Source organism: Mytilus trossulus, chromosome 11 (genome assembly GCF_036588685.1).
Source record: "Mytilus trossulus isolate FHL-02 chromosome 11, PNRI_Mtr1.1.1.hap1, whole genome shotgun sequence".
Taxonomy (NCBI): domain Eukaryota; kingdom Metazoa; phylum Mollusca; class Bivalvia; order Mytilida; family Mytilidae; genus Mytilus; species Mytilus trossulus.
Window position 1 is genome coordinate 28,082,690 of NC_086383.1, and position 22,386 is coordinate 28,105,075.

Sequence of the window (22,386 nt, forward strand, 5' to 3'; positions counted from 1 at the left end):
ACAAAATATATGTGTAAATGAACTATTCACTTGAATCATGCTACCAAATATCTATGTTTTCTCGATATTTAGGGTATTTTCCTATAATAAACATTACTGTTCGCATGCAATAGTTAAAACATATGAAAGTGGTATTAAACACTAAAAATTGATAAATCCATCATTGTATATTTAAGACGTGTTCTACATCGTTCATTTGTTTTGTAAGCAAGAACGAATTAACTTGAATCGTTATTTCACTAGAGCAATGTTTTGTATCACAAACTTGTTGCTTTAATTTTGTATAATGACTGTAATAGTTGCCGCTGGTATTGAAACAGTTTCAGAGAAATTAATGATTTCTTTGATTCCTGAAATTAATGATTTCTTCGATTCCTCTTAAAAGAGTCTTTAAATCCTGGAGTATGATGAAAACGCCAAACAAGTTCGTTTAAAGGAAAAAAACAACAGGAATTAAAAAAGAGGAATAAAAGGTTGGAAGAACTAAAAAGATAGGTAGGACCTGCTTTTTAAGGTTATTGTGTCCATCACATTTTATGTGTGGTGACGTTTTGTTTTTTAGTCTATACTAAGTAAAACTTTTCAAAGTTAAAGTAATACTCGTCTGGCAACTTTAGGTCGACACCATTAGTTATAGAATTTTTATTTTAAAAATGAAAGGGTGTTTTATATGTAGAAGAATTTCAAACATTCTGTAAATGTATCGCGCAGTCTCTATTTCAATGCTATTTCAATGCACCATTCTGTAGTTTATACTACATGTCTTCGTTAACACAACTGTTTTACACTCACTGTTTCTGCAAAGTTTCTATGTGCAAAAATGACCAAAAACTAGCTTTAGAGTTACGTCCCTGCTAAACTGAAGTCTTCATGTGTCAGCTCTGGAGTTCCCAGTGAAGACATTTTTTTTGGCTTTACACCTTTGAGGTATACAGTTGCTGCATGAAGAAAAAGATTGAAATTCTATAGAACATCGTGACATATACTCGATTGTTAAAATATTGGAACTGCTTATATATTTAAATGAAGTCAATAGACACATTGGAAAAGTTGCATCTTTTAACCTGCGATTTTTTATTTCATTTGTTAAATAGACAGATTTGCCATCCATACAAATATGACACTTCAATCCACAATGCATCTGAAGAAAACATTATGTTTGAAAATGAAGATAATCTTCCCGATAAAAGAAATAGCATAACTTATCATTGTAAGCCATTCATGTCCCCTAAAAGACACAGTACGCATACTTTACAGTCATCAAAATGACAGGAACTATATTTATAGACAACCGAAATACGAGCGACCAAACATGTCATTTTTGTTTTAAATAAAATCATTTCTTCTTTTTTCTCTTGGGTCTTTTTATCTTCTCTTCATCCTGTGTGATATATGAATTTTCACTTCAATTGCATCTTTTAAAATTTACAATGTCTATGAAAAAAAAGTGTGGCGTAAACGTCAATAAGCCACATCCTAGCGATACCAATAACAAAAAGACGTGTGCAAGTTGGACGTTACAAAGAGATATGAGTTTCCCTCAATGAGACAGCATACCAGCGACAAAATATATGTGTAAATGAACTATTCACTTGACTCATGCTACCAAATATTTATGTTTTCTCGATATTTGGGGTATTTTCCTATAATAAACATTACTGTTCGCATACAATAGTTAATACATATGAAAGTGGTATTAAACACTAAAAATTGATAAATCCATCATTGTATATTTAAGACGTGTTCTACATCGTTCATTTGTTTTGTAAGCAAGAACGAATTAACTTGAATCGTTATTTCACTAGAGCAATGTGTTGTATCACAAACTTGTTGCTATTAATTTTGTATAATGACTGTAATAGTTGCCGCTGGTATTGAAACAGTTTCAGAGAAATTAATGATTTCTTCGATTCCTGAAATTAATGGTTTCTTCGATTCTTCTTAAAAGATTCTTTAAATCCCGGAGTATGATGAAAACGCCAAACAAGTTCGTTTAAAGGAAAAAATAACAGGAATTAAAAAAAGAGGAATAAAAGGTTGGAAGGACTAAAAAGATAGGTAGGACCTGCTTTTTAAGGTTCTTGTGTCCATCACATTTTATGTGTGGTGACCTTTTGTTTTTTAGTCTATACTAAGTAAAACTTTTCAAAGTTAAAGTAACACTCGTCTGGCAACTTTAGGTCGACACCATTAGTTATAGGATTTTTATTTTCAAAATTAAAGGGTGTTTTATATGTAGAAGAATTTCAAACATTCTGTAAATATATCGCGCAGTCTCTATTTCAATGCATCATTCTGTAGTGTATACTACATGTCTTCTTTAACACAACTGTTTTACACTTACTGTTTCTGCAAAGTTTCTATGTGCAAAAATTACCAAAAACTAGCTTTAGATTTACGTCCCTGCTAAACTGATGTCTTCATGTTTCAGCTCTGGAGTTCCCAGTGCAGACATTTTTTTTGGCTTTACACCTTTGAGGTATACAGTTGCTGCATGAAGAAAAAGATTGAAATTCTATAGAACATCGTGACATATACTCGATTGTTAAAATATTGGAACTGCTTATATATTTAAATGAAGTCAATAGACACATTGGAAAAGTTGCATCTTTTAACCTGCGATTTTTTATTTCATTTGTTAAATAGACAGATTTGCCATCCATACAAATATGACACTTCAATCCACAATGCATCTGAAGAAAACATTATGTTTGAAAATGAAGATAATCTTCCCGATAAAAGAAATAGCATAACTTATCATTGTAAGCCATTCATGTCCCCTAAAAGACACAGTACGCATACTTTACAGTCATCAAAATGACAGGAACTATATTTATAGACAACCGAAATACGAGCGACCAAACATGTCATTTTTGTTTTAAATAAAATCATTTCTTCTTTTTTCTCTTGGGTCTTTTTATCTTCTCTTCATCCTGTGTGATATATGAATTTTCACTTCAATTGCATCTTTTAAAATTTACAATGTCTATGAAAAAAAAGTGTGGCGTAAACGTCAATAAGCCACATCCTAGCGATACCAATAACAAAAAGACGTGTGCAAGTTGGACGTTACAAAGAGATATGAGTTTCCCTCAATGAGACAGCATACCAGCGACAAAATATATGTGTAAATGAACTATTCACTTGACTCATGCTACCAAATATTTATGTTTTCTCGATATTTGGGGTATTTTCCTATAATAAACATTACTGTTCGCATACAATAGTTAATACATATGAAAGTGGTATTAAACACTAAAAATTGATAAATCCATCATTGTATATTTAAGACGTGTTCTACATCGTTCATTTGTTTTGTAAGCAAGAACGAATTAACTTGAATCGTTATTTCACTAGAGCAATGTGTTGTATCACAAACTTGTTGCTATTAATTTTGTATAATGACTGTAATAGTTGCCGCTGGTATTGAAACAGTTTCAGAGAAATTAATGATTTCTTCGATTCCTGAAATAAATGGTTTCTTCGATTCTTCTTAAAAGATTCTTTAAATCCCGGAGTATGATGAAAACGCCAAACAAGTTCGTTTAAAGGAAAAAATAACAGGAATTAAAAAAAGAGGAATAAAAGGTTGGAAGGACTAAAAAGATAGGTAGGACCTGCTTTTTAAGGTTCTTGTGTCCATCACATTTTATGTGTGGTGACCTTTTGTTTTTTAGTCTATACTAAGTAAAACTTTTCAAAGTTAAAGTAACACTCGTCTGGCAACTTTAGGTCGACACCATTAGTTATAGGATTTTTATTTTCAAAATTAAAGGGTGTTTTATATGTAGAAGAATTTCAAACATTCTGTAAATATATCGCGCAGTCTCTATTTCAATGCATCATTCTGTAGTGTATACTACATGTCTTCTTTAACACAACTGTTTTACACTTACTGTTTCTGCAAAGTTTCTATGTGCAAAAATTACCAAAAACTAGCTTTAGATTTACGTCCCTGCTAAACTGATGTCTTCATGTTTCAGCTCTGGAGTTCCCAGTGCAGACATTTTTTTTGGCTTTACACCTTTGAGGTATACAGTTGCTGCATGAAGAAAAAGATTGAAATTCTATAGAACATCGTGACATATACTCGATTGTTAAAATATTGGAACTGCTTAGATATTTAAATGAAGTCAAAAGACACATTGGAAAAGTTGCATCTTTTAACCTGCGATTTTTTATTTCATTTGTTAAATAGACAGATTTGCCATCCATACAAATATGACACTTCAATCCACAATGCATCTGAAGAAAACATTATGTTTAAAAATGAAGATAATCTTCCCGATAAAAGAAATAGCATAACTAATCATTGTAAGCCATTCATGTCCCCTAAAAGACACAGTACGCATAGTTTACAGTCATCAAAATGACAGGAACTATATTTATAGACAACCGAAATACGAGCGACCAAACATGTCATTTTTGTTTTAAATAAAATCTTTTCTTCTTTTTTCTCTTGGGTCTTTTTATCTTCTCTTCATCATGTGTGATATATGAATTTTCACTTCAATTGCATCTTTTAAAATTTACAATGTCTATGAAAAAAAAGTGTGGCGTAAACGTCAGTAAGCCACATCCTAGCGATACCAATAACAAAAAGACGTGTGCAAGTTGGACGTTACAAAGAGATATGAGTTTCCCTCAATGAGACAGCATACCAGCGACAAAATATATGTGTAAATGAACTATTCACTTGACTCATGCTACCAAATATTTATGTTTTCTCGATATTTGGGGTATTTTCCTATAATAAACATTACTGTTCGCATACAATAGTTAATACATATGAAAGTGGTATTAAACACTAAAAATTGATAAATCCATCATTGTATATTTAAGACGTGTTCTACATCGTTCATTTGTTTTGTAAGCAAGAACGAATTAACTTGAATCGTTATTTCACTAGAGCAATGTTTTGTATCACAAACTTGTTGCTTTTAATTTTGTATAATGACTGTAATAGTTGCCGCTGGTATTGAAACAGTTTCAGAGAAATTAATGATTTCTTCGATTCCTCTTAAAAGAGTCTTTAAATCTTGGAGTATGATCAAAACGCAAAACAAGTTCGTTTAAAGGAAAAAATAACAGGAATTAAAAAAGAGGAATAAAAGGTTGGAAGGACTTTTTTAAAAAGATAGGTAGGACCTGCTTTTTAAGGTTCTTGTGTCCATCACATTTTATGTGTGGTGACCTTTTGTTTTTTAGTCTATACTAAGTAAAACTTTTCAAAGTTAAAGTAACACTCGTCTGGCAACTTTAGGTCGACACCATTAGTTATAGAATTTTTATTTTCAAAATGAAAGGGTGTTTTATATGTAGAAGAATTTCAAACATTCTGTAAATGTATCGCGCAGTCTCTATTTCAATGCATCATTCTGTAGTTTATACTACATGTCTTCTTTAACACAACTGTTTTACACTTACTGTTTCTGCAAAGTTTCTATGTGCAAAAATGAACAAAAACTAGCTTTAGAGTTACGTCCCTGCTAAACTGAAGTCTTCATGTTTCAGCTCTGGAGTTCCCAGTGAAGACATTTTTTTTGGCTTTACACCTTTGAGGTATACAGTTGCTGCATGAAGAAAAATATTGAAATTCTATAGAACATCGTGACATATACTCGATTGTTAAAATATTGGAACTGCTTAGATATTTAAATGAAGTCAATAGACACATTGGAAAAGTTGCATCTTTTAACCTGCGATTTTTTATTTCATTTGTTAAATAGACAGAATTGCCATCCATACAAACATGACACTTCAATCCACAATGCATCTGAAGAAAACATTATGTTTGAAAATGAAGATAATCTTCCCGATAAAAGAAATAGCATAACTAATCATTGTAAGCCATTCATGTCACCTAAAAGACACAGTACGCATAGTTTACAGTCATCAAAATGACAGGAACTATATTTATAGACAACCGAAATACGAGCGACCAAACATGTCATTTTCGTTTTAAATAAAATCATTTCTTCATTTTTCTCTTGGGTCTTTTTATCTTCTCTTCATCATGTGTGATATATGAATTTTCACTTCAATTCCATCTTTTAAAATTTACACTGTCTATGAAAAAAAAGTGTGGCGTAAACGTCAGTAAGCCACATCCTAGCGATACCAATAACAAAAAGACGTGTGCAAGTTGGACGTTACAAAGAGATATGAGTTTCCCTCAATGAGACAGCATACCAGCGACAAAATATATGTGTAAATGAACTATTCACTTGACTCATGCTACCAAATATTTATGTTTTCTCGATATTTGGGGTATTTTCCTATAATAAACATTACTGTTCGCATACAATAGTTAATACATATGAAAGTGGTATTAAACACTAAAAATTGATAAATCCATCATTGTATATTTAAGACGTGTTCTACATCGTTCATTTGTTTTGTAAGCAAGAACGAATTAACTTGAATCGTTATTTCACTAGAGCAATGTTTTGTATCACAAACTTGTTGCTTTTAATTTTGTATAATGACTGTAATAGTTGCCGCTGGTATTGAAACAGTTTCAGAGAAATTAATGATTTCTTCGATTCCTCTTAAAAGAGTCTTTAAATCCTGGAGTATGATGAAAACGCAAAACAAGTTCGTTTAAAGGAAAAAATAACAGGAATTAAAAAAGAGGAATAAAAGGTTGGAAGGACTAAAAAGATAGGTAGGACCTGCTTTTTAAGGTTCTTGTGTCCATCACATTTTATGTGTGGTGACCTTTTGTTTTTTAGTCTATACTAAGTAAAACTTTTCAAAGTTAAAGTAACACTCGTCTGGCAACTTTAGGTCGACACCATTAGTTATAGAATTTTTATTTTCAAAATGAAAGGGTGTTTTATATGTAGAAGAATTTCAAACATTCTGTAAATGTATCGCGCAGTCTCTATTTCAATGCATCATTCTGTAGTTTATACTACATGTCTTCTTTAACACAACTGTTTTACACTTACTGTTTCTGCAAAGTTTCTATGTGCAAAAATGAACAAACACTAGCTTTAGAGTTACGTCCCTGCTAAACTGAAGTCTTCATGTTTCAGCTCTGGAGTTCCCAGTGAAGACATTTTTTTTGGCTTTACACCTTTGAGGTATACAGTTGCTGCATGAAGAAAAAGATTGAAATTCTATAGAACATCGTGACATATACTCGATTGTTAAAATATTGGAACTGCTTAGATATTTAAATGAAGTCAATAGACACATTGGAAAAGTTGCATCTTTTAACCTGCGATTTTTTATTTCATTTGTTAAATAGACAGATTTGCCATCCATACAAACATGACACTTCAATCCACAATGCATCTGAAGAAAACATTATGTTTGAAAATGAAGATAATCTTCCCGATAAAAGAAATAGCATAACTAATCATTGTAAGCCATTCATGTCCCCTAAAAGACACAGTACGCATAGTTTACAGTCATCAAAATGACAGGAACTATATTTATAGACAACCGAAATACGAGCGACCAAACATGTCATTTTTGTTTTAAATAAAATTATTTCTTCTTTTTTCTCTTGGGTCTTTTTACCTTCTCTTCATCATGTGTGATATATGAATTTTCACTTTAATTGCATCTTTTAAAATTTACAATGTCTATGAAAAACAAGTGTGGCGTAAACGTCAATAAGCCACATCCTAGCGATACCAATAACAAAAAGACATGTGCAAGTTGGACGTTACAAAGAGATATGAGTTTCCCTCAATGAGACAGCATACCAGCGACAAAATATATGTGTAAATGAACTATTCACTTGACTCATGCTACCAAATATTTATGTTTTCTCGATATTTGGGGTATTTTCCTATAATAAACATTACTGTTCGCATACAATAGTTAATACATATGAAAGTGGTATTAAACACTAAAAATTGATAAATCCATCATTGTATATTTAAGACGTGTTCTACATCGTTCATTTGTTTTGTAAGCAAGAACGAATTAACTTGAATCGTTATTTCACTAGAGCAATGTTTTGTATCACAAACTTGTTGCTTTTAATTTTGTATAATGACTGTAATAGTTGCCGCTGGTATTGAAACAGTTTCAGAGAAATTAATGATTTCTTCGATTCCTGAAATTAATGATTTCTTCGATTCCTCTTAAAAGAGTCTTTAAATCCCGGAGTATGATGAAAACGCCAAACAAGTTCGTTTAAAGGAAAAAATAACAGGAATTAAAAAAGAGGAATGAAAGGTTGGAAGGACTAAAAAGATAGGTAGGACCTGCTTTTTAAGGTTCCTGTGTCCATCACATTTTATGTGTGGTGACCTTTTGTTTTTTAGTCTATACTAAGTAAAACTTTTCAAAATTAAAGTAACACTCGTCTGGCAACTTTAGGTCGACACCATTAGTTATAGAATTTTTATTTTCAAAATGAAAGGGTGTTTTATATGTAGAGGAATTTCAAACATTCTGTAAATGTATCGCGCAGTCTCTATTTCAATGCATCATTCTGTAGTTTATACTACATGTCTATTTTAACACAACTGTTTTACATAAATTAATGTATCAATAATAAGGTAAATATAACCACAATGATAAATTTATAAGATTCCAACCACTCAAAACAACCCAGAAACAACAAGAACAATTGCATCATCAATATGAAGCTTCTCGTAAAATTATCGAACTGTCTTGGATTAAACAATATACTACGACAAGGAATATATCTACAACTTCTTATATTGATATCATGAGCATTGTTTATACTTTACAACATAATATTAGTGTTCTATTTTGTCAAACGTTTCAATTCAAATCAACGTAAAATAGTATGTACTTGATAATCTATATATTTAAATACAATGGTAGGCATCAGTTCTAATGTAAACAAAGTCAAATATTAATTAGGATACTACATAATATTTTCAAAGAGTGTGACACAATCTCTTTCTTCAGCCCACTCTTTAAAAACTTGCGTATAATTACAGATTTAAGCAACCATAGGCTATTTCCACGTATCGATAAACCTGAATATCATAAACGCCACTTTTTGAAAATTAAACATATTAAGAGCTATCAAAGCTAATAGGATTATAATTCTGTACGCCAGACGCGCGTTTCGTCTACATAAGACTCATCAGTGACGCTAATATCAAAACATTTGTAAAGCCAAACAAGTACAAAGTTAAAGAGCATTAGTATTGAGGATCCAAAATTCCAAAAAGTTGTTCCAAATAATGCTGAGGTCATATGTGCCTTGGATAAGAAAATCCTTAGTTTTTCGACAAATTCAATTTTTGTAAACAGGAACTTTATAAAAATGACCACATTATTGATATTCATGTCATCACCGAAGTGTTAACAGAGGTATCAATTTTTTTAACTAATACAATGTAGAGTATATGTATTTACTCCACCTTTATAAGCTTTATACCACATATTTTGATTCTATAGTATCACCTATTATTTCAAACACATGCAACATGTGTGCAAGTTGATGTCTTATTTTAAGTTATACGTCATTAACATATCACGTCAATTTAGAAAATAAAACTCCATGTTATTACGGAGGACCTCAATATAGGGATAAAAAAAATCAAAAGGATAAAAAATGTCGTCCCGTTTCTTCAAAAAATATAAACAGCGTCGTTATTTCACATCAGACTATTTTTTGCTTCTTTTTTATGGTTTATGGTTTTGAACAATTGGTTTAAATGGGGAAATATAATTAAATATTGTTTGATTGTTATCTTAATGTATGAACGTTGTGTATAATCTAATTTCACATTTTGAAAATAATTCTGAAATAGATAAAAGAGTACACAATACGCCTCTTTCGAGAATAGAAAATAAACATCATGAACTTTCAGAGAGGTTCGTTTTTGTACCAGCCGAAAAGCAGACAGCGATGTGGTATTGAAAGCCGCTTGTACTACACGGATGTTCGTTAGAACCAAATTTTGAATTCATATATCTTCGACTCTGTGCTCTCCTTACTTAAAAAATGCACTATTTACAGTTTTATAAAATTTGGTCAACATAATACCCCTGCAAAATGAAACAAAATGTCGATTTAAAAAATAGAGGTCCATGCACTCGTTTTCAGACTAAATCAGTTTGAACTATGAAAATCAGTCGAAAAAATGCATCTGTTTCCGATATGTTACAGTTTGATGTCGCAAAAATAAAATTTTACGTAAGCAACGTCATTAACTCCCCTGTAACTATATCGTATGCCCGTAAAAGCGTTTTTAAATCACTAGTCGGGTTAAATGTGTAATGATTTTAATGATTTGTTTTATTTATTTCAATTTTGTCCATGTCTTTGTTCTTACAAATGCGAAAATATGTGTAATTACTATGGCCGTCTATTGTCGTAAATAGTCAGTGAAAGGCAAATCGGGTTTTTGGATAAATTGAATGTTCATATTCTTATTAATAGTCTAATCGGTTTCAATCTAGGATGTTGAACAGTCATACTTTTCTACATTGGCTAGAGGTATTGAGATCTCATAAAAATGGAGAGTTGTCTCATTGGCACTCACACCACATCTTCTTATATCTATTAAACTCGCCGCATTTTTGCGCCTGTCCCAAATCAGAAGCCTCTGGTCTTCGTTAGTCTTGTATTATTTTAATTTTAGTTTCTTGTATACAATTTAGAAATTAGTTGGCGTTCATTAACTCTGAACTAGTATATATTTGTTTATATAGGGGGCAGCTGAAGGACGCCTTCGGGTCTGGGAATTTCTCGCTACATTGAAGACCTGTTGGTGACCTTCTGCTGTTGTTTTTTTCTATGGTCGGCTTGTTGTCTCTTTGATACATTTCCCATTTCTTCCATTCTTAATTTTATATGATATAGGCTATAACATTTTAAGTACAATATGTATGCACACAACATTGCATTTAAAACTCTCACATTCTCGTTTTTGTTCATTTGTTCAGGGTAAGAAACACAACACCGTTCATTATACCACCTGATGCACCAACAAATATTGAAGCATATTGAAAACCCATTGGCGGTTCAGCAACTGAAATCCATAGGCATTCGTTTGCATTTACACCAAACTGTATTACATGAACCAACACAAACAGTGAAAATTTAAATGTAAAAAAAATCACAATAAGGGAAGAATTAGCTTCTTTGAGAGTCTCTTACAATACCCTTTCGAATGAAATAATTAAGTCACTTATATAGATCAAAGACTCCATCAGTTGTGATTCCAATAAACAAAATAATTGGCTTAAATTGTTGGACAGGATCGGCTTACTTTTGAAGGTCATATGTGATCACCCTCTTTTTTTTAGTAAGATACGTGTAGCTGTATTTTATGTCCACTTGCTATGTTCTTGCAAAGGCGTTGTCCCTTTAATTCGTTATACTGATTACCCATTCGGTATCCTCCGTTTCTGTTTGTAAGCCCATTTGCTGGACGTTTGATTGTCTACCTTTATTTGCCCGTTTCTCCAAAAGCCAGTCCGTCGTAAACATGTTGAACTAAAACTCAAAAAGGGTTGAAAAAAAAATGAGGACATTTTGTTGAATTGTTCATATCTATTGACCTATAGCTAAGCTCGTTATAGATTTTAATAAAATGGATTGCACGTTTGCAAGTTCGGTAATTGTATTCTTAAAACATGTAAAAGGGTATTTTTTTTAGTTTTCGGACAATATCAGCTCATTAATTCTCTGAACAGTTTTCATGAAACTTATTAAAGTGACTGGTTGATATCTTGTAGATAAGCTAGCCTAGTGTTTTTACATGAATTTCTGATAAGATATTGAGGAGTTATATCGATCTTTATTTGTTGATATTGCCATATACGTATCTTGAACTCAAAGCGGAGCACTCTTTTCTACATATCTTTGCGTTTTTTTATATGTTTATTCTTATTTTCGTTTCATGCATTTTTTTTGTTTAATACACATTAATGTTATTCTCAAAGTTGGTACTTAATTAGAAGTAGATATTAAGTTAATCAGAATAATTCATATTTTCTTTGATTTTACTTTTCTGGGTCAAGTCGTACCACAATGTTTGATTTTCAAAAAATATTGTATATTTCGACTTCAGCTAGCATGTGCAAATAAATTTCAAGTTGAATTCTAATTTGTATTTATTAAAGTATGCATGTTATATTACATTTCGCAAAAATATTGAACATGTTGAAATAGTTAATTCGAAAATCCATAAAACTTCATATGTTTTTTTTTATGTTTTTGCTTTTACTTTTCTTTTTTTCCCTTCAAATTTATGGCATCATGCATTTAGGCAAAATGTGAGACTCTCATTATCGCATAGTTATAGAAAAAATGAACTCTTTAAAGCATCAGCTTTTTGAGTTGCCAACAGTGCGATTTAAAGTTTATAAATTTCCTGTTTACAAAACTTTGCATTTATCAAAAAAAATAAGGATTTTCCTATCACAGGAATATATTCCTTTCAATTGAAGCTATATTTGGCACAACTTTTTGAAATTTTGGGTCCTCAATGCTTTTCAACTTGTTGGGCTTTATAACTATTTTGATCTTAGCGTCACTACTGAGTCTTATGTAGACGACACGCGCGTCTGGCCATGGTGTATTACATTTTAATCATGTTACCTTCCATAACAAATAAGGCACACGTTTAATTTTATTCAAGAAATGTTCAACCCCTAAAGTTGACATACGGTTAACCTTTGTATTGCAAATAAAATGTGCTTATTTTAACCACAGCTTGACTTATTGTTGTTTATTCTAAAACTGTATATCTACCAAACTTTTTTTTAAGGGGTAATTTGCAATTGTTTCCAACATCCAAAACTTTTAGTGTGTACTTTCATGAAAAATTTAAATACTAGTTATTTGCTTTCGAATATTCCTATTTATAACCAAATCACAGAATAATAATTATAGTTATTTAGAGAAATCTTTCAAAACATTATGCGATGCTTCATAGCTAGTACAATAATTTTTCTTACGACATAAGTTTTTCATGTAGGTGTCGTAAAACAACATTTGACAGTGCTTCTTCCCTACAATAGACTAGATCATTCATATTTTCACAGTTGAGCAAACAACGTGGTTAAATGCAAAGATAATTTTGAACATTGCTAATGTATTGACTGATATGTCAAGGCCTCGTAAATTATCTCATTTACAATCGTGACCATGGTACATACTATTTAGTTGATCTACAGACAGAGAATAATGTGTACCGTTCAATTGTGGTTTCTTGTTTCTGGTAAGGTTTTGTTCTCTATTCTTATTTGTAACTTAATTACAGGTTTAAACGAAGGTGGAACAAGTCAACATATACATGCATTTGTTATTTTTTTCCGTATACAAATCAATCATCTGCAGTAAACCACATCAATTGGACGATTTGACACTTAAAACATAAACGAATGCTAAAGTTAGTATTGGTTAAAAATTGTAAATAGAAAGCCACACACTATACTTGGTTTCTATGACTGTTTCGTCTTGTCCGTCAGGGCCAACATATTCCATTACTTTTTTTGCGCATATCGCATATAAGATCAAATGAGGTTTTAACATCAAAGGAGTATTACTAGTATCAGTTTCTACCCTGTTGAACGAAGTCATTAATTTGTTTAAAGTTTATAAAACGTGATATGGCAATTGCTTTATTAACCTTGAAACTTTTGAAATTATACTTCAACCGATAATGTACAATGATAAGTTATGTAGAATTATGAGGAATGAGGGTCACCGATCGTACTCTGTAGATAAGTCAAACTTATACGAATGTAAACCAAGGATTTCAGATATATCTGCATCATTAAATATTTTCTGTAAAAAACTAGCGATTGTTTGAAATAAAACTCGTTTGCCGCAAGTACATACAAATGCTATGTTCAGGTAAACAAACAATACAGACAGATATAATTGAACAGAAGAAGGTTTATGAGTGTATTTTAGCATTAATTGGAAAATAAATTTAAGTTATTCTCTGGAAATCAATAACCAATCTGTATCTGAAAGACGTATGACCTTTTTTTTTTAATTTTTAACAATCGTAGAAATTACAACATGACATGGAGGCGAAACATTGTGCCCTTGGCTTCTGCTATCTTTACGAAAACTTTTAGCGAGTTAACAATAAGTTTATTTTGTTGTTTTCTGCAAGCATTATAAAACAATGACCGGTCAGCACTTATTAAGCCTTTTTTATATATATTTCACATGTCTAATCCGGATGTGTGCTGTACGCAAGACCGGTGTTTCGTGTTTACTAGACCCATGAGTTACACTCGAATCAACACATGTATATTGCCAACTAAATACATAGCTGAAAGCATTGTAGGAAACTTGTTATTTGTGGAAGAAAGTGTTACTGCTAAAGAAATATAATATTAAACGTCAGAAATAGAGTTATCCTCCTTTGAATATTTTGTTTTGTTTTGAATAATTTATATCAGTAGCAATTTGATTGTTTACTTGTATAGTGATTTACATGTTTACTTGCATAGTAATGTGCATGGGATTGTGTTTGAACATTTGTATAGTGTAAGTGTGCAATTTTATTGATATTGTATCAATTAACAAATAGCATGCTCCAAATAGACTATATTTAATTACTTGTTTTATTCACATGTCCGTATATCACATAGTGATAAGAAAAGATGTATTGCGATTTACATGTGCACAACTTTTTCATTTTGACAAAGTGACAACGCTATGAAAAATTAAATGTCATCCTATTATTTTTTATATAAACCACACTATTAGTGCACGTTAAAAATTTAGAGAACTGACATGAGTAGCAAATGCGTAATTCTGCTAAAAGAATTTCAACGTTATGAGTTATACTACAACAATTAACGACACCACGATATTGGTTAATAAATTATAGTAAGCCTTCGTCGTGAATGTTCTGGTTGAGATCATGTCTGAAAGCCATATATCTAACTGTAGCTAATTACATCTAATTCATTTATTTTCGGCAGATAAGTTTCTCATTACCAATCACATCACATCTTCTTCCTTTCATTTTACCATTTTAAATTGAACTCAATCCATAACTTGTCCGAAAAAACGTTCATAAAATTTATATCGATAGAAGCTATAATTATTCGAATTATGATTGACTTTTATGTGAAATTGACTTTCCATCGAGTGTAATGTTTATGGGTCTTTAATGGATAACAGTTGGTTTGACATTGCAATGTGATAAGAATTTTTGTGTATTTTCACTTTTTTTACCAGAAGATGTTGATCTCAAAACTAATTTTGTATATTCCGAAAAAATCCAACGATAAATATGTTGCTTTAATTTGATATTTAGCTAAATGGAAAAATATAATAGAAGTCAAGTCGGTGTACGATATCTGTATTTTGGGTTTTGAAATAGTGTACGGAAATCTCTTTGAGTATCTATTTCATGTTTAGAGTTTGCCTATTTAAGATCTGGTTACTTGTATTTTATCTTATAAAACAGACTTCCTTGTCGTATATAAAGTAACAAAGTATCTCATCGTTCCTCATTGTTTAAATAAAATAAATACCCAGTTACGTCCAGAAAAAAATTTACATACCTTTACCTATTTTGCCTGTTTATTTGTTTTCGCACCCTGTTGTCAATATCATTGCTTATTTTGTGATAATCATACAAATTGAGGTTTTGTTAGCTTTAACACCAAGTTTAGCACACATGAGAAAAAACGTGTGACAAGGCAGCAAAATGCCGGTTGTTATTTATTCGATTGAAAAAAAGTAAAATCACAAAAATACTGAACTCCGAGGAAAATTTAAAAAGGAAAGTCCACAATCAATGGCAAAATCTAAAGCTCAAACACATCGAACAAATAGATAACAATGTCATATTCCTGACTTGGTACTGGTATTTTCTTATGTAGAAAATGATGGATTGAACCTGGTTTTATAGCTAGCTAAACCTCTCACTTGTATGACAGTCGCATATTATTCCATTATATTGTCAACATATTGCGTGAACAAAACAAACAGACACAAAAGGTAAAAATGTCACAAATAGGGGTATAATAATCAACATTGTGTGATCATCTTAATCACTATATAACAACAAATATAACGAAGAATCACAAAAAGGCATACATCAAATCTAACATCCTCATTTTGCTTATAGTATACGATGTTATTTATCTATGTTAAATCCACCAATAGAGGATGGAAGGTTTTAAGTACTGGTGTAAAATTGCGCGTTTGAAATTCGCAAAGGTAGACATAAACTAATTTTGTTGTTCCAAGTATGACGGGATAGATAAATACAGAGTCAAGTAAAACAGATATAACAAAAAACAGACAGTTACAGATAAAGTAATGTTGATGTGTTTCAGCGTTTGAATGTGTCATTTGATAAGGGATTTTCACTTTTGAATTGATCAAACTCATGAGAATGAACAATATTTATAATGAAAAAGTAACTACTTCACAAGAAAGTACGACATTTGGTCAAGAGGCAATCATTATGCAATCATGCTAAGTTTCACAAAAAAAAATCGTAAGACTACCGTTCATAGAAAGTTACGAACAATTAAGTATACTTACAGACGTTATGTCGTAAACTTATTTGTAAAATTGATTACAGAAATTTCTGTTTTGTTTTTATTGTCAAACATATTCCTGGTTATGGACATGCTATATCGCTTTGATCGGATTTTAATTTGATGGTGAAATTCAGTTTCCTTTTAACAATTTCATTCAGGGCTGATTGCTATTTCATCAGCTAAACATCATCACGAAACGACTATCAAGCACACCACTGTCAATCACCATCATCATACTGTAACACCTTCTACTACAACCACCCGTCGTTCAATTTTATATCAAAGTAAGTATTGATATTTTATTTCTAATCTTTATTAAGGTTATTAAAATTGTATAACTAACGATGCTTGATTTGTCCATAGTAAATATTATTTCTAATTACTGAGCAAACGTTTTGACTAATACGTAAACTTGATGTTCAGAAGTGTTTCTTGTTTCTCGTTTTTATTTAGATTATACCGTTGTTTTTCCGGTTTGCCAGGTTTTACACACGTAATTGTTTAGGCCCTTTAGAGCTTGTTTTTAAGTGTGAGCCAACGATCCTTGTGGAATAGCGTGCTTTGACCTATATTGGTTTGCTTATATAACTTGTGACTAAGATGCAGAGGTGTCTCATTGGAACTCATACCAAATATTCTTATATCTATCTACTAATTTGTATTCATCAGACAATCAATGTATTTATTGGTCATGGTCAGTTCATACATATATTTGATTTTGGAAATACAAAAATCCTTTCGACATATCTGCTCTACAATAAATTTTAAAGGTAAATGTATAACAGGTCCCAATGACAGGTTGCAACAGACACACATATGGACATGTCTTAGTCACAAGACCGGTAGACGGTCTTCCTTCAAAATGATATATACCTGGCTTGTCAGATATACTTGTCAACAACAAAAATAATACATATGTTTGAACTGAAATTGATGAAAAAAATATAATTAATAGGAACAACTGTTAAGTTAGCCAATGGAAAGCATTTTTAGAAAGAAAATGCACGCACTTGTATGTCAAAATATTAAAAAGTATTAGAAAACATAAGGGTTTACGCTATTTGAGGTCAAGAATCTGCATTTAAATTTAAAGATGAGAAAAAAGTATTCAAATATCTGCAAAGGCATTCAAAACTTTAAGCAACCCATGTTTGACATGTTTAAGTCTACACGTTTAAATTCTTATATCGATTTTCGATGAAAACAAATCTTTTGAAATTGAAAAAATTCTTAAACAATTTTTTGGCGGTTTTTGTCTTAAATCACTGGTTTTGTTTACAACATAACACTTAGTAAAATGTGTTACTTTCAACTTAATTACTTTTTATGGTCTTATTCACATTTTTTTTTATTCGAGCGTCACTAGTGGGTCTTTGTCAGACGATATGCGAGTTTGTCGCACATACAAATTTCTATCCTGGTATATTTGATAATTTTGTTACGTTTCAATGTCAAATTAACCAATATAAATATTAATTAATTTTAAAATATACTTATAAAGTTGCAATTATTAGATAGCAGAATGTATGAGTGGATAATTTTTGTTTGTTTGTTTGTTTGTTATAGATCAATCTAATGTGCGCGCATAAACAATTTATATATCAGATACATAAGTTCGATTTATTTTTCTGCTTGAAGGTGGTACCCAACACTTTCACTAAAATTAATTTGGCTCGTTTATTTTTCATAAAATTTAAACAGAAATTTGAAGAAAAAAAAAAATTGAACCGACTGTTTTGTCAGAAAAATTACACTGGTTATATAGCAATTTGACAAACACCAATTTTGATCAAAGAGAAGCTTAATATTCCTTTCACAACACAACGTAATTAAAAATTTTAGCTGACTTAACAGAGTTATCTCCCTGTATTGTTAGGTACCACCTTAATTTAAATAAAATATAATATTTCATTTTACAGGTAGAACATGCAATAATGTGTCAAACAAACGGCGTAAGTAAACATACTGAGCAAAGTCGATTATTTGAACGTTAAATAAAACTTAGTTTTTTTAACACGAACAAAAAGCACATTTCTCAAATATTGAACAGTTAAAACATTGATGAAATCACGAATCAAGATATATATCCCATCTTGTAATCCTAGGGAAAATATACCTCTGTTTATTTTTTCCCCTAGAAGTATGTTGCGATCTAAAGCATATATATTAAAACGTAAGACGTCAATGTGCATGTTAAATAGATTCATACAGAAAGTGTTGGTCATCATAAGTTTAGTAAAAAGAATGGCACACGATATGAATTCTTTTTTTTTTTTTTTTTTCAAGCACACATTTAGATTTGCTGTTGGTCATGAAATATCTTTTAAGTTAAGAGAAGCACAAAGTAACATTATGATTAATAATTTCGTTTATTTATAGATGCAATTCAGTTGTTAGAAGAATGGGTAAAGCACAATACTTATAATGGTATGTTATGCTTTGATCGGGTTGGGTTTATTTCATATAAGTATAAACAGTCTTTAATGTAAACTTTAAAATTGAGAATGGAAATGGGGAACGTGTCAAAGAGACAACAACCCGACCAAATAAAAAACAACAGCAGATGTAATGATGTCAGAAGATATAACTAAAGAAAAAAATACAATAATACATAAATAACAGCAGACTACTAAATGCGTATTTAATATTTATTGCTACAATGTACCTAGGTTGGCGAAATTGATAATTACCAAAAATTGAAATCGTCCCATTTGTTATAGATGCTGGTACTGAAATGACCGATTATGACATTTTCGGGGTAAAAGTTTAAAAATAAGGCAGAGGAAACCATGTACGTTTTTTCTTATATTTCTATTGCCAGACCCTGTAAATAAATTCTGAATATAGGCAAGAGTACTTTTTAGTACTATTCATCTTAAAATCATATGCTTATGTTTAATTATTCTTTTCAGCTGTAGAAAGATTATATCATGATATTTACCATAAGACGTTGCCACATAGGAAACGTAAGTAAACAAACACTATTTTGTAGCAATGCATTTTGATATTTTTAATGGAAATGAAGTTTTTGTTTCAGAAAATACACATTCTCTATTAATGAAAAGATGATATTTAATATGAATAAACAATTATTTGGGTGAACTTGTTTTCTGTTCATCCCTCGCTTTTTGTTTTTGGTGTTATGCACCACAGTTGTGTAAGAAAAAATGGTATTCTTTTAAAAATTAGATATTAACTGAATGTGGGAGGTATCGGAATTCATTATCGAATGGGGACCACAAAACAGTTAACACTTGGAGTTCGTTCTGTCAGTAGATTATATTAGTTAAGCATTATATTTTAAAAGGCTAAACATCAATCTTCCTGCAGACAATAACTGAGCGATCTAGTACTTTTAAAACATCATACATGTTTCAAAGGTGTTGGTCAGACAGAATGTCTACAATGTTACAGTAACGTATTATCATTTACAGTATTGTCAAAAGATAACACGCAAGACATGAAAACAATTTTTTCATTCATTCATCATTTTTTTTTCAATCAATTTTTATTCAATTTTGCTTTCACTGCACGCACATTCTGCATTTATTTTCAATAATAACGTCAAATAGAACATTTGTAAAATCCGAAGATGAGAACGTCGGAAAAACGTGAAGAGTTATAGGGTTATTAGAAAAATAGCCATATCACTTATTTGTCAGCATTGCCCGAGGGAGTTGATAGTAATTATTAAAACTTTAACAGAAAAGTGGAGAAAGTTAAAACGATTGAACACAAAACTTCGGCTTTCGATTTCTATGTAGACACATTCCTGCATCCGTTGTATATAGCTCCCAATTGATACGATGTTTTTCGAGGTTGTATTTCCTATCATCATTTCCATGATAGATGGTTGTAGCTCACAAGGAAACTATTAAACAGGATCTGCTTACCCTTCCTGAGCATCTGAGATCTCCTTCAACTGTTGGTGAGGTTCGTGTTGCTTTTTGTATTTTCTTGAGGTTGACTGTCAATCTGGTATATTTCGCCTCCTTAAATATCAACAATGTAAAATCCTTATTAATGAATATTGCCTTTAGTTTATATTTTAGTTGAAACTTAATAACACTTTAAACAAAACGAATTAGATAAAGACGTTGCTTCGAAACTATGAACAGTTGCATATTATTCTCATTTTCTTTTTCGACTAACTTATTTTCATGTATTAAAAAAACACTTAATATATGTTTGTTTGCTGATATTTTAATTTCGTGTTTTTTGCTGAATTCTGCATTCGAGCATATCAAACATTTGCCATTCCTTGCACATTTGATTTCGCTGGTCATCTGTACCCACGAACTCACAAAAGATGTGTATCCTACAAATAACAATAAATCCAAAATAAAATTATATAATAACTGTCAATCAAAGTATGTTTAATTAACCTTAATAGAGGTGCGTGTAAAGGCACTACACACTATTGGTCATACTATTCATATTGTGTTTTTCGTCATACATACAGTGTTATGTTCTACACGAGGAAATGTCTTTTCAAATGCAGTAATACAAAAATTAATTTCTATTCGTTATAACTGTTTCAGCTTTTGTTTTTGCTATGTGCTAAGTGACTTTTCAATTTTAATTTTCCCCGAGTTGGATTTTTTTTAAATTATTTTACTTGTTACCCTAATATTTAAAATCATTAAATCTAAACTTACCATGCTACACTTTATAAAATCTATTTTTATTCTTTTTTTATATAACGTTTGAAAATTTTGATTGTTAATATTCTGCTCACTAGATGACTATGGGCGAAGTTATTGGTAAATATATTTTGGGTTAGTCTATTAGTCTACTCCATTACAATTTGAACATGTTGAAGTAAAGAAGAATCGCAAAAATGTTAACTAAAAAGGTTTCTTTTTTAATTTCAGGATTCCTGTTAACCAGTAACGGAACACATTTTGGGCATTATTCTGGATCTCATTCTTTCCTAGAACCATATCACAGATATACGAGTCTTCATGATGAAGCTTTCTTGAATGGAATTCCAGACTGTAATTATGAAAGTCTGCATAACAGGGTTGAATGATTGAAAGGTTATTGGGCTATGTTACATGAGACAGCAACCAACAACGAAAATTACCAACATGTTTTTTCAAAGTAACATATAATTAGGCTAAATAACATTTATGAATTAAAACGGTTCTTAAAAAACACAAGTAAAGTCCTTAATTGATTAAAATACCACAACTTACCATTTTTTCAGATTTCCAAAATTCAAAACATACCCTAAATTAATGAAAGGTTATACAACTAGTGTCAGAAAGATAAAACTAGCAAAATTATGACATATCCACATATATCCAATAATAGTAACTTCAAAGTTACATCGAGGATATCAGGTTGCGTGAATACATTAAAGAATTTAGATACTTTTTTATTTCATTCTTAAACATTTTTTTACAAAAACGTTTGCCGCAAAGATTTATTTTTAGTAAATTAAATATATGAACGCATAAAGAAGGCTACGGGATAGATGGGTTCGTGTATATCTGCGTCCATTCGTTTTTCGTTTTAAAACATCAAAAACAAAAAGCAAAAAACAAAAGTGTTTTGGTTTTTAAGAAATCAAAAACGAAAAATGAAAACACTTTCGTTATTTGCTTTTTATTTTTGATGTTTTAAAACGAAAAACGAATGGTAGATATACACTGACCTAGATGTAAGATATCAGTCATTTCCAAGATAAAGTTTAATATGGATAATTCCAAGATAAAAGTTGATAATTTAAACAATTAAGAACTTGATATTTCAAAGAATTAAGTCGACAATTTGACAAAAAAAAAACAGAATAAAAAAGGAGGGCACTTATACGCTACCGTAATATACATTATATAAAAAATTAAAAATTAAAGCAATATGATTTCAATTTGTATAATATGCAAACAGAGTCATTATAATGTG

General features: G+C 30.8%; 1 protein-coding gene across 1 annotated transcript; it reads left to right on the top strand.

Moving 5' to 3' along the window:
* The first annotated feature begins 13,056 nt into the window (after positions 1 to 13,056).
* LOC134689914 (uncharacterized) lies at positions 13,057 to 21,511 on the top strand. The gene is made up of 6 exons (XM_063549880.1): positions 13,057 to 13,175; positions 16,638 to 16,763; positions 18,399 to 18,431; positions 18,859 to 18,906; positions 19,392 to 19,445; positions 21,354 to 21,511. Exons 1-6 carry the CDS (start codon positions 13,142 to 13,144, stop codon positions 21,509 to 21,511), a joined length of 453 nt encoding a protein of 150 aa, XP_063405950.1. The 5' UTR covers positions 13,057 to 13,141.
* Positions 21,512 to 22,386: the final 875 nt, after the last annotated feature.

Bases quoted from the DNA above. Each gene is read 5' to 3' on its own strand.
- LOC134689914 (XM_063549880.1), top strand. From the start codon at position 13,142: ATGTGTACCGTTCAATTGTGGTTTCTTGTTTCTG. The intron at 18,432-18,858 runs GTAAGTAAACAT...GTTTATTTATAG, and splicing joins TAATGTGTCAAACAAACGGC to ATGCAATTCAGTTGTTAGAA. The intron at 19,446-21,353 runs GTAAGTAAACAA...TTTTAATTTCAG, and splicing joins GACGTTGCCACATAGGAAAC to GATTCCTGTTAACCAGTAAC.